At 35.2% G+C, this 14,257-nt stretch overlaps 1 protein-coding gene across 3 annotated transcripts in view; it reads right to left on the reverse strand.

Moving 5' to 3' along the window:
* The window catches only part of MINPP1 (multiple inositol-polyphosphate phosphatase 1), a 48,724-nt gene that overhangs the window by 19,812 nt on the left and 14,655 nt on the right, over positions 1 to 14,257 (reverse strand). For all 3 annotated transcript variants that reach the window (XM_023225178.2, XM_023225177.2, XM_023225179.1), the window contains exon 4: positions 12,604 to 12,737. In XM_023225178.2, the coding sequence (XP_023080946.1) occupies positions 12,604 to 12,737 (134 nt within the window). The remainder of the gene's footprint in view (positions 1 to 12,603; positions 12,738 to 14,257) is intronic.

The following is a 14,257-nucleotide window of genomic DNA, read 5'->3' on the forward strand; positions in this document are numbered from 1 at the left end:
TACAGGCACATGCCACCATGCCTGGCTAATTTTTTTTTTTTCTTTTGTAGAGGTAGGGATTCCCCCTGTTACCCAGGCTGGTCTCAAACTCCTGGGTTCAAGTGATCCTCCTGCCTTGGCCTCCCGAAGTGCTGAGATTACAGGTCTGAGCCACCACGCCCAGCCAGGAAAAATTTTAAATCAGCATCTAGATGACAGGTAAAGTATACTGTTTTTCTCTGGCATAGATAACACCCTATCTAACAGCTTATTTCCCAACACTGTCTAACTCAAACCATCAAATTAACTTTGGCATTTTACATTTTCATTCCCACATAGGCCTTTGCTCAATACTCTTCTTCCTTGATGTCTTCCTTATTCTTTCCTAGCCAAATTTTGCCTGAAATGATTGTCATGATGGTATTAACAACAATTAATAAAATACTTAATAATTGTGTAAAGCATAGTGGTAAAAGATAAGTATGTCTTTACATGTATTTGTGTGGTACACAGACATACATAAACACAGAACTCCACTCAACCTTCTCAACATCTTGAAACATGAGTATTACCTGAATTTTAAAGATGACCAGTTTTGGTTAGGAAATGCTGAACAAGGATTTGAATTTTAATAATCCTATACCAATGCAAAGTCCATCCCACTACAATGTCAATGATTAAGGCTCACCTTACATCTTACCTCCACACAGAAGTCATTTCCAACTACCATGAACTGCAGAGATGACTTACTTTCCCAAGCATCCTTTTACTTTTGACTAAATTGCTTTCTTAAGGCATCTTCCTTACTAGACTGAGAGCCCCTTGGATATAGAGGGTATAACTTCTTACCCTGTTTATGTATTCCCAATGCCTAGCACTATGACCACACACTGTATGTGCTTAAAAACTGCTTGCTGAATTGAAATGAACTGAGCCTTTAGTTATGGAATAATGAAATCATTTCTTAACCTCTTATGTGGTAGAAGCATTTCTTCTATAGAATCTCTGACACAGTCATCCAGATTCAACTAGCATACTTCTAAAATAGGAAACTTACTACTTCACTAAACAGCCTATTCTATTGATTTAACAGTTGTTAAAAAGTTGTGGGGTTTTGTGTGTTTGAGGTTTCTTTTTTAAAAATAATAACTGAAACAAGATTTGCCTCCCGGTTCTACTGTTGGGGTCAGCACAGAGTAGGTATACTCTCCAACTATGGCAAGAACAGATATGACAACAGATTTAAGAGTAATCCTTAAAAAACTGGATACAATTCAACAAGAATAGTTTTAAAAAATGTACAAAGGTAAAATAATTGTGCAGATACAATGAATAACGACTTAGTAGACCTACAATCTAGTGATAGTCAAAAAGTGTCTATTCAAAAGGCAGCTGGACATTTGAATATAAATTCAGAGAACAGCCAGGCTAGTTATATAAACTTTCACTTATTAATATTTAGCCAGTATGTGGCCGGGCACTGTGGCTCACACCTATAATCCTGTAATCCCAGCACTGTGGGAGGCCAAGGCAGGCAGATCACCTGAGGTTAGGAGTTCAAGACCAGCCTGGCCAACATGGTGAACCCCTGTCTCTACTAAAAATACAAAAATTAGCTGGGCATGGTGGCAGGTGCCTGTAATCCCAGTTACTTGGGAGGCTGAGGCATGAGAATCACTTGAACCTGGGAGGTGGAGGAGATGATGTCATTGCACTCCAGCCTGGGGGATACAGCAAGACTCTCTCCAAAAAAAAAAAAAAAAGAAAGAAAGAAAGAAAATATTTAGTCAGTATCTTTCAACACTAAAGAGATTCCTAATACTGAAAAGATTCCTGATACCCCTGGCTAAACTCCATGGAACTGAGACTTCAAAAAGTTAGCAAAAAGACCTAGAATTGGCATACACTTCTAAGAACTTTAAAGAAGCAAGTTTCTCCTGTTACAATGGGCTAATTGACCAAATAACTAAAATCACTTGGTGTCACTACACATTTATCTCAATGCTGCCATCTTACGTTAACATATGGGACTACACAGCTTTAAAATACAGACTATGAGATCTGAAAATATCAATGATTTGAAACCCAACAAAAAGGTAGAAAAAAAGGTTAACACTGAGAGTGGAGGTATTTAGTTAACAGTAAAAAATATTTTTATAGTAATTAATTTAAAATGGAAGATCTCATGAGGCAAGTAATTATAGACCCAAAATAAATCTTACTTCGAGAAAACATGAAGTAATTTGTTGAATTCCCCGAATCCAAAAAGATTAAATTAACAGATATATAAGGAGACAGTAGAATAAAATCTAGAGGTAACTCATTTCTTGAGTAAATTAGATCTGCTTTTCTAATCACAGCTGCTTAAATAGAAATATCTGCTTGAATTTGCTGATTTTAACCTTCATCCCATTACTATAGTGATAGTGCAAAAAAGAAAGTAAAAGTCAAGTTCCTAATAAAATCAAGGAGCTGAATTTCAAGGGCCGGTTATATTTAACTGAAAATTTAACAATTTGCAATCTTCCATTTTTTCCATGAAGTAAAACCATGCTATTAAAATTATGTTAAAAAAAAATTCAGTGGCACTGAAGAATGTCTCTGATTTAATGTTTATATATATATATAATCTGTATACATATTAACATTCCAACAAGGAGGTAGGGGTGGGATGGAGAAAGCAAAAAGTAGCCTGGGAACTTGGGAATTATGTGGAAGTCTTTTTGTCAGAAAATATGAATGTCAAAATACTCATTTATAAACTCTAATTCCAAATTTAAAAAAAGGATTTAAGTCACGTACGAAAAAAAAAAAAAAAGGCTAATGTTCTGATAGAAGAGATCAGGAAAAATACCAAGATAAATAATCTATTAAAATCTTATTATCCTACCACATTGGAGAAAAGCAGTTAAGTGGGAACTCTGTACTTTCTACTCAATTTTCCCGTGAACTTAAAATTACTTTTAAAAGTCCATTAATTAAAAACAAACAAACAAACAAAAAACAACTTACTTGCTCCTTGCTGAGCATACACTGATTTTCTTCACCAGCACTGCTCACAGCATTGGTCAATCTGTTTTTAGGAGAGAAATCTGACAGAAGTCTCAAACTATACTTTCTTCTCCTTTCCTATTTTAAGATTTAATCTCAATTCAGCGAAATAAGTATCTTTTAAAACCCTCATCAGTCTTTTAGTACAGAGATACCCAGTCCCAGGAAACCATCTGCCAATTTCTTCATCATCACTCGCTGCTGAACAATGTTTGTTGATTCCTTCTTCAGTTACAAAAAGAGGCAGTGGTCAAAACGATTTCCTGTCTTAAAGGGTCAAACTCTCTCTTTCAACTTCTCACATTGTTTCACAATCTTACACTTTTATTTTCTCTAGACTGTAAAAGACACAGTGCAATGACTTTGCCTCACTCATTACTGCCTGACATACAAACATAGTAGTTGCTTTGTTGAATGAATATTCTTTTCAATCCACAAGAAAAGGCATACTCATTCAAAAGAAGTAAAAATGTTTTCCATCTTGCAATGAAAAGGAAGTTAGTTTAATAAATGAGGCCATTAAGTTTGAAAAGAGTAAGTCTCACAAAGTACTTGTTTTCATTATTTGAACAATTGCCAAGGGGGTCGGGGGTGGTGGAGGGGAAGGGTGTGTGAATATCTGAAAAAGACACTAAGGACATGTTTGGGCCAGAGAACTATCACATATAATACTAATACCATGTCAGCATATCATATTATACTAAGTGCTTTAATAAATATTATCTCACTTGATTATCACAATTCTATGAGTCAGGTGAAGTACAGGTTGAGTATTCCTTATCCAAAATGTTCAGGACCATAAATCTTTCGGATTTCAAATTTTCTCAGATTTTGAAATATTTACATATATATAATCTTGAGGATGGGACCCAAGTCTAAACATGAAATCCATTTATGTTCCATATACACCTTTCACACATAGCATGAAGGTAATTTTATACATATTTTAAAGAATTTTGTGCATGAAACAAAGTTTCAACTACAACCCATCACGAGGTCAGATGTGGAATTTTTGACTTGCCGCATCATGTCTGCACTCAAAAACTTTTGGATTTTGGAGCATTTCGAATTTTCAAATTAAGGCTAGGCATCATTCTTCATTCCTCTTTTCCAAAGTGAGGAATCTGCAGCATGCATAAAGCTGGACCAGGAGTCAAACCAAATCCAAGCATCTGCCTACTACGTCATATTGCCTCTATACCACAGAACTGCACCTACTGCCACAAGCCATGCATGAGAACTCACCTCATTATCTTCTCAGTTTATTAAAATTTATTAAAATACCATCAGCTACTAGCTAACAGAAATGGAGTGCTCAATTAGTTGCATTTTTCCCTCTGTAATTTATCTGTAGGTGAGATAAGCAAATTTTTTTTTAAAAAAAGCAAGATGAACAAAAACATGGTATAGTCATACAAAGGAATATTATTCAGCCATGAAAAAGAATGATACGTGCTACTGCTACATGTACAACATGGAAGAACCTTAAAAACACGATGCTAAATCAAAAAAGCCTGTCACAAAGAACCACATATTGTACCATTCCATTTATATGAAATGTCCAGAATACACTAACCCATACAGACAGAAAATATAGTGGTTGCAGGGGATGGCGGAGTGAGGGTGAATGGAGAGTGACTTGTAAGGCGCAGCATATAGAATTTCTTTTTGAGGTGATGAAAATGTTCTAAAGTTGCAGTAGTGATGGTTGTGCAACTCTGTGAATATACTAAAACACTGAATTGTGCACTTTAAGTAGGTAAACTGTATATGATCCAGGCATTACCTCATCTTGTTGTGCTTTGATTTATTGTGCTTTGTAGATTCTGCATTTTGCCACAAATGGAAGGTTTGTGGCAATCTTGAGTTAAGTAAGGCCATCCGTGTAATTTTTCCAACAGCATGTGCTCACTTTGTGTATCACATTTTAGTAATGTATCACATTTTAGTAATTACCACAATATTTCAAAGTTTTTTATTATTATTACTATTATTATTATATCTGTTACGGTGATCTGTGATCAGTGATCTTTGATATTACTTTTGTAGTTGTTTTGGGGTGCCATGAACCCCACCCATATAAGATGGTAAATTTAACTGATAAATGTTGTATATGTTCTGACTGCTCCACCGACCAGCCATTCTCCATCCTCCTCCCTCTCCTCTAGCCTCCCTATTCCCAGAGATACAATACTGAAATTAGGCCAATTAATAATCCTACAATGGCCTCTAAGTGTTCAAATGAAAGCAAGACTCATACATCTCTCACTTTAACTCAAAAAGCTAGATATGATTAAGCTTAGTGAGGAAGGCATGTCCGAAGCTGAAATACGCCAAAAGCTAGGTCTCTTAGGTCAGGTAGCCAAGTTGTGAATGCAAAGCAAACGTTCTTGGAGGAAATTAAAAGTGCTACTCCAGTGAACACATGGATAAGACAGTGGAAGAATGTTATTGCTGATAGGAAGAAAGTTTCAGTAGTCTGGAAGAAGATCCACATAGCTGCAACATTCCCCTTAGCCAAAGCCTAATCCAAAGCAAGGCCCTAACTCTCCTCAATTCTGTAAAAGCTAAGAGGTGACAAAGATGCAAAAGAAAAGTTAGAAGCTGGTAGAGGTTGACTCATGAGGTTCAAGGAAAAAAGTTATCTTCATAACACAAAAATACAAGGTGAAGCAGCAAGTCCTGATGTAGAAACTGCAAGTGATCCAGAAGATCTAGCTAAGATAATTGAAGGTCACTATACTAAGCAGATTTTCAATGTAGACAAAACAGCCTTCTTTTGGAAGAAGATACCATCTAGAACATCAATGTCTCGCTTCAAAGCATAGGATGATTCTCTTGTTAGGGGATAATGCAGCTCCTGACTTTAAGTTGAAGCCAATGCTCACTGGTCATTCCAAAAATTCTAGGCCCCATAAGAATTACACTAACTCTATTCTGCCTGTGCTCTATAAATGGAACAACAAAGCCTGGATGACAGCACATCTGTTTTTATATAGCATGGTTTACTGGCTATTTGAAGCCTACTATTGAGACCGCCTCAGAAACAAAGATTCCTTTCAAAATATTACCGCTCACTGACAATACACTTGGTCATTCAAGAGCTCTGATGGAGATGTACAGGGAAATTAATGTTATTCTCATGTCTGCTAACACAAAATCTATTCTGCATCCCATGGATCAAGTAGTAATTTTTATTTCATTTAAGAAATAAATTTTAAGAAACGTATTATTAAGAAATAAATTTGAGAAATATTTAAGAAATAAATTAAGTAATAAATTTCATATAAAAGAGAAATATTATTTATTTCAGAAATAAATGTCATAAGGCTATAGCTGTCATAGACAGTGATTCCTTTAATGGATCTGGGGAATGTAAACTGGAAACCTCCCAGAAAGGTTTCACCACTCTAGATGCCATTAAGAATATTTGTAATTCATGGGAGGAGGTCAAAACATCAACATTAACAGGAGTTTGGAAGAGGCTGATTCCAACCCTCATGGATGATAGGAAGTAGCTGCCGATGTGGTGGAAATAGCAAGAAAATTACAAATGGTGCCCAAAGACATGACTGAATTACTGCAATATTATGATAAAACTTGAATACATGATGAGTTGCTTCTTAGGGATGAACAAAGTGGTTTCTTGAGATGAAATCTACCCGTGGTGTAGATACTATGAATATTGTTGAAATGACAACAAAGGATTGAGAAAGTTGACAAAGCAGTGACAGGCTTTGAGAGGACTGACTCCAATTCTAAAATATGTTCTACTCTGGGTAAAATGCTATTAACGAATGCATGAAAGAAAGAGTCACCTGATGCAGCAAACCTCAATGATATTTTCTTTTATAATAAATTGCCACAGCCACCCCAGCCTTCAGCAACCACTACTCTCATCAGTCAGCAGCCATCAACACCTGAGGGAAGACCCTTTACCTGCAAAAAGATTACAACTCTCTGAAGGCTCAGATGATCATGAGCATTTCCTAGTAATAAAGCATTTTTAAATTAAGGTATGTGTGTACTGTTTTTTAAGACAAAATGCTGTTGCATGCTTATTATAGTATAAACATAACTTTTATATGTACCAGGAAACCAAAAAAATTGTGTGACCCCCTTCATCGTGATATTCACTTTTTTGCAGTGGTCTGGAATTGAACTTGCAGTATCTTTGAGACATGCCTGTATATGAATTATTTCTCAAACTGTTTTAAAAAATAATGACCCTATGACACTGTAAAATCCTTAATTTAAAAAATTCAATTATTTTCTAATATATTGCACATCAACTCAGGGAAGTGATCTAATAATTTTAAAATATTTTCAGTAATTATGTCATAAGCATTTTGGTGTTGCCTTGTAAAAAAAAAATTACTAACTCAGAAAAATGGAGTCTTCTTTAAAAAAATTTTTTCCACTTTTACCAAAAAATTATTTCATTCCATTTTTTAAATACTTTTGTTAAATACTCAGATTAAGTTTTACTGAAGCATAACTACCAATTTTAATTAGAGAGTTAGATATCTTAACAAACGTATACAGCTGTGTGTGTAATCACCACAATCCAGTTTGGGAAAACTTAGACCACCTAAAAAGTTCTCTGTGCTCAGCTGGGTGCAGTGGCTCATGCCTGTAATCCCAACACTTTGGGAGACCAACGGGAGAGGACTGCTTGAGCCCAGAAGTTTGAAACTAGCCTGGCAACACAGCAACACCCCACCTCAAAAAAAAATTTTTTTTTTAATTTAAAAGGTTCCCTGTGCCCATCCCTGCTCCTACCTCCAGACCCAGGCCACCAACGATTTGCTTTTGTCTTCAAAGTTTTGTGCTTTTTAGAAATTTCAAACAAACAGAATCATTCAATATATAGTCTTATGTATCTGGCCTCTCTCATTTGGCATGTTTCTGAAGTCATCCATTTGGCTGACTATCAGTAGTTCATTCTTTTTTAATTGCTGAATGGTATTCCATCATATGTATGTACCACGTGTTTATCCATCTATCAGTTGATGGGCACTTGAGCTGTTTATAGCTATCATGAATAACACTGCTGTAACCATTGACATGAGTCTATGTATAGACACATATATTCATTTCTATTTGGTAGATACTTAGGAATAAATTTGCTTAGTCGTATAGATATATGTTTGACTTTTTTTTAATATATATATCTTGTATTTATGATTTAAGAACGAGTATTTAAAAACTATGACCTGTATTTATGTAACTATAAGGGACATTAGAAACCAAACAGATGGATATTTATAAAAACTGGTATTTCAGGAAAAGATTTAAAGAAGCTCATTCCAACTCCTTTGTATAAACTACGGAACACACAATTACTTTAAGCAGAATTAAGTTTTTTCTTAATTGCTCTCCAGATTACATCAAAGGTAAAACATTTAGTGATCCTAAGGCTTTAACCTCCTCAAATTTTCAATGGATTGCCTTTCAGAATTATTTTTCTAATTAACGTGAAAGGAAATCTAGCTAATAAAAGGCCAAACTCATTCTTTTCAAGAGTTGAATGAATTTTTATGTATCAACACAGATGGATTTCAGTATTCACTCACTAAACAGAAAGGAATAATTAATTTTTATCATCCATGTACCATACAAATATGAAGTGAAAATAGAATTTTCATCGATGGCCAATACTGCAGATTCCATGTTATAATGAATTCCAAGATCATCAACTTCTGCATCTTTAGTAGAAAGTGTACTTTTCACTGTTACAATGTCTTCAAAGAGTCTTCAGTTTGTCTTTATCTTGCTCTTTTTGACTGCAAAGTGCAAAAGATTCCTGAACAAACTGCCTGCACATTGGGCACTGCTGAAAATACTTCACGCAGCCATCACACAGGCAGTGTGTCTGCATGGTAAGAGCACCCAGTTCACAGTCCCATTCTGGCAAACAACACAGTCCTTGCTGTTCTCCGATGGCTCAACTTCACTTTCAGAGAGTCCCACCTTTTCCAACAAACTTCTGTCTGTGTTTTTTTCTTCTGAAGAGGAATAGTTGGAGGGAGTGAAATTATTATTTGCAGACATGAAAAGTTGCTTAAGGTCATGAAATTGACCTTGAGCCAAGAGTAAATATTGATACAATATTCTGCAGGATAGTTTATAAGTCCTATCAGGAATATGAATCATTGACACCATGGAAATAATATCATAAATTTCCCGGTCATCCTCATCAGCTAAGGTCAATAGCGCTACCAATGGATAGCGAGATGTAGGCACTGTGCCAAAGTCTTCAATTTTATTATCTCTTGGTAACTGGCAATATATTTCTTCTTTGCTATCCTTTTTAATACTTTTTGAAAATGTAAAGGCAAATTGCCACTATAACCATAAGAACAAAAATATACCAAAAATGATCAGTAAGTTAGCAACCTTTATCCATAAGAAGTCTAATTTTCAGTGTTGATGGGTGTATCACATAAAAGGATACAAATACTGTTCCTGATAGAGATATTCACTATACAGAGCATCTTCTAATGCTTGGGGAGCGCTTATTCTGAAGCAATAAACACGCTTCTGCAGAGCTTCATATAATTTTTGAACACTGCACCCCCAGTAGCATGTAAGGAGACTATCTTCAAGGCAATCTGTTGTCAAGGTTATGCCAGTTGTAATTGAAGCTGAAGATGGATTAGTGATCTCTAAGCCAAAAGGATTCCTGACTTGTCTCATTTGCTTTTTGAAAACTCTTGTGCTGAACTGGGTCACTTCTGAATTTCTCAGAATTACTGGAACATCCCAACCAAATCATCCCAATACCAGACCGGTGGTCACGATGAAGCAGGTAAAGACCACCGCGATGTAGAAAAGCGGCGAGTATTCACAAAGCCTTACCAGAAACACTGCAGCCATCAGGGTCTTGCTCTGGATAGAGCCAGGCTCAAGCCGCATAGCCCAGCCTAGTCCAGCCTGACATGTTTGACTCTTTAAGAAACTGCAAAACTTTTCCCAAGTGGCTATACAATTTTATATTCCTAGCAGCCATGTATGAGGTTTCTAGTTTTTTCACATCTCACCAACACTGAAGACAATCTCTTTTTTATTTTAGCTAATTTAGAGGATTCATTAGTGGTATTTCACTGTGGCTTCAATATCTAACGACAGTGAACAACCCTTCATATGCTTGTTTGCCATCCATACATCTTCTTTAGTGAAATCTGTTCAAATCTTCTGCCCTTCTAAAAACTGGGTGTTTTGGTATAAGTTGTAATTGTCTGCATATTCTGGATTCAATCCTTAATCATGTATGTTTTGCAAATACTTTCTTCAAATATTTGGCTTGGTATTCTCATTTTCTGAATAGTGTCTTTTGAAGTAAAAGGTTTTAAATTCTGAAGTTCATTTTAATCAACTTTCTTTTTTTTTTTTTTTTTTTGAGTTTTCCTCTGTTGCCCAGGCTGGAGCGCAGTGGTGCAATCTTGGCTCACTGTAACCTCTGCTTCCAGGGTTCAAGCGATTCTCCTGCCTCAGCCTCCAGAGTAGCTGGGACTACAGGTGTGCACCACCATGCCTGGCTAATTTTTGAATTTTTTGTAGAGATGGGGTTTCGCCACGTTGGCTAGGCTGGTCTCAATCTCCTGGCCTCAGGTGATCTGCCTCCCAAAGGCCAATTACAGGTGTGAGGCACCACGCCCAGACCATTTTATGAACTTCTGTTAGCAGATCACACTTTTGGTGTTACACCTAAGAAATTCTTGCCTAATATAAGGTCATGAAGATTTACCCCTAAGTTTTCCTGAGAGATTTATAGTTTTCGTTCTTATATTTAGGTCATTGCCCCTGTATTTTATTTAAGAAATTTTACAGTTTTATATATTACTTTAAATAATCTGTTCTTGTGTACAGTGTGAAGGGTGTAGGTGCCATTTTTTGACAAGATGTATATCCAATTGTTTCAGTACCATTTGTTGAAAATACTACCCTTTTCCCCAATGTATTAGCTTGGCATCTTTGTCAAAAATCAATTTACCATATATATCTGAGTTTATTTCTTGATTCTATTTTATCCTATTGATCTATTAATATTTGACTATTAATACAGCTTTATATAAGTTCTGAAGTCTGGTGCTTTAAGTCCCTATGTTCCTTCTCAAAATTGTTTTAGCTCTTCTAGGTCCTTTAAATTTCTGCATATATTTTAGAAGTAGCTTCTCAATTTCTATAAAAAAAAGTACTGAGATTTTTGATAGAGAATCCACAGGTTACTAATTTGGGTTTTCCAATCCATAAAAATTATATATATTTCCTTTATTTGGGTCATTTTTCTGAAATGTTTTGTAGTTTTCAGTACACAGAAATACTTCTTTTAAAACACCAATGATAAACTTCTTAAAGCGCTAAATTGAAGATAAAATATAATAGCAAACATTATTTTAAAATCTTCCAGACACGGTTTTAAGTTTATCATACCTCATACCCAAAAGCAAGACAAACAATGAACAAATAATAAAGATATATTATCTCATAAAGTCTAAGGGTTATAAACCATTCATAAAATTGAACAGGAAAAAAGTTAACTCCTATTTCAAAGATATTTGCCTTGAATGAAATCGCCACACAACTTTTTCGTAGCAGAAACTAAATACTCAATTTGGTTTTTCTTCCTGAACTCCCAACAACCTCAAGAAATTTCCACAAACTAGAGTCATATTCACAAACAAAATATATTTTTGTAAATAAAATGTAGTACTGGAAACACAATGAAACACACCATCTCTAGTTTTTTTCTATCTCAATTTTTACAGCATGATTTTTGTCTCCAATTTTAAGTGTATAAGCCTTCATTGAAGCAAATCTGACAAATAAAATGGAACTGAGGTTCTATCAAAGGTTCAAGTCTTGAAAAATTATTTTTAATTGAAGATTATAAATATTAACAAAATTTTTTTCTCTTTCAAAGTAAAAACATTTTGCACATTCATAGCAGGAGCCACATAGAGTTCACAATTACACTATTCATAATAGCTAAAGATAGGAACTATCTAAATGCCCACTGACAAGAGTACGTGGCATAAATTATGGTGTATTCACATTATTGAATATTGTACTATAGTGAAAATGAACTACAGCTATATGCAATAATATGTTGAATATAAAAAACATAAAGTTGAGGGGGGGAAACAAAGCAAGGTCCAAAAGACAATAAGCAGTATGATTCCAAGAAAAACTAAATATATTATTTCGGCACCAATACATTAATAATATAAACTATTTTAAAGAGGCGAAGGAATGACAAATACAAAATTCCAAAGAGTAGTTTCTGGAGAAAGGGAAGGGCAAGAAGAGGCAGGAAAAAGGAACAGTAGAGAACACATAAGTAAACAAATCCAAGTTATTATTAACATTGTAGTTCTTGGGTAGAGTGGAAGGTTTCATGTGTTTTATAACTTACACATGTTACCTAATTCTTTTGTATCATATTATATTAAAAAATATTTTTTAAAACACAAGCAAAAACTATTTTTTAAAATTACTCATTACAAAAAATTTTCCAGAGGTTTAATAGTAAGCTCAAAATGTACTTCAAATTTTTTAGAAAGTTCTTACCTTTGTTTCTGTTCAACTGCTTTGTCCAAATGCTGAAAGATATCCTGAAACAAGGTGCAGCTGGATCGACTGTTAATAGTATACCCATATCCTCTTTTCCAATATTGTTTCAGATCATTTAAATACTCTAATACCTAAAAAAAATTCAAAAATCAATTCTAATATATTTTCAAAAACATAATAGATTCCCGGATTTAATAATGATTCTCTAAGAAATGGTTACAGTGTTTAATTACCATACTGCACAAAATATAGTATTTATGTCATATGTCAAGGATATATTTAGAAGAAAGAATAAAGAAGAAGAATATTCATTAAAACACAGAAGATAACAGTAGATGAGAAATGTTTAAGAATTTTGAGAAGGTAGAAGTCAAACAGAAAATGAGTTACTTTGGTTCATGTATCAGTTTGGTGAAAAAAATAATAATAAAAGTGTACCAAGGATATGGGGAAATGGGTACTGTTGGGAGGAATGTCTATTGGTATAGACATTCTAGAGGGCAAACTGGCAAAATCCATGAAAACACACATACTCTATGACCCATTTAATTTCATTTCTTATAAAGTGATATTCACAGAGGAATACCAGGGAGAATGTACAAGAATGACTTACAGTACAAGCAGTAGCACTGCTTATAGATGCCAAAAAATCCCCAGAAACAACTAAATTCCAACAGTAGGTAGATGGTTAAATAAACTATGATATACACACACTACAGAATACTTTGCAGTTATCAAAAAGTTCTGTATTATAGATCTCCATGTACTGACATGGAAGAGCTCCAAGACACAATGTTGAATGAGTCCATTAAAAATAATACAGGCTGGGCGCGGTGGCTCAAGCCTGTAATCCCAGCACTTTGGGAGGCCGAGACGGGCGGATCACGAGGTCAGGAGATCGAGACCATCCTGGCTAACACGGTGAAACCCCGTCTCTACTAAAAAATACAAAAAACTAGCCGGGCGAGGTGGCGGGCACCTGTAGTCCCAGCTACTCGGGAGGCTGAGACAGGAGAATGGCATAAACCCGGGAGGCGGAGCTTGCAGTGAGCTGAGATCCGGCCACTGCACTCCAGCCTGGGCGACAGAGCGAGACTCCGTCTCCAAAAAAAATAAAAATAAAAATAATACATACCCTATAATACCATTTATTACCCACACACACATATATATTATACCCTTTATATTTCTAAGAATGATACAGATTATAAAAGTATAGAAAACAGTTTGAAACTTACCTATCACTGATTACAGTGATTAATCTCTGCTGCAAGGTCTGGAATCAGGAGCTGGTAATTAAGTAGCCTTTATCTGAGGGTTAAATTTTGCACTTACGTATCATTTGATCATTTGCTCATGTAGAAGTGGAGAACTAAAACCTCTATCTAGAACTAAAACCTGTAGCTAAAACCACAACTAGAGGACTAAAATATGTAACCCAAAAGAGGTTCAAGACGACTGGAATAGTCACGAACCTTTCTTCCCAAAAGAGCTCCTAGAGAAACTAAGTTCAAGTCATAGTAAGTTTTAAGAGCAGGGGTGGGTCAGTGCCATATGTAAAAACAAAATAAAAAATACATTAAAGGGGTGAGGAGGAGCTACTTGCTACACTAGCATTGCTGCCTGCAATCTAGACTAGCATAGCACAATG

Source organism: Piliocolobus tephrosceles, chromosome 9, assembly GCF_002776525.5.
Source record: "Piliocolobus tephrosceles isolate RC106 chromosome 9, ASM277652v3, whole genome shotgun sequence".
In the NCBI taxonomy this organism is placed as follows: domain Eukaryota; kingdom Metazoa; phylum Chordata; class Mammalia; order Primates; family Cercopithecidae; genus Piliocolobus; species Piliocolobus tephrosceles.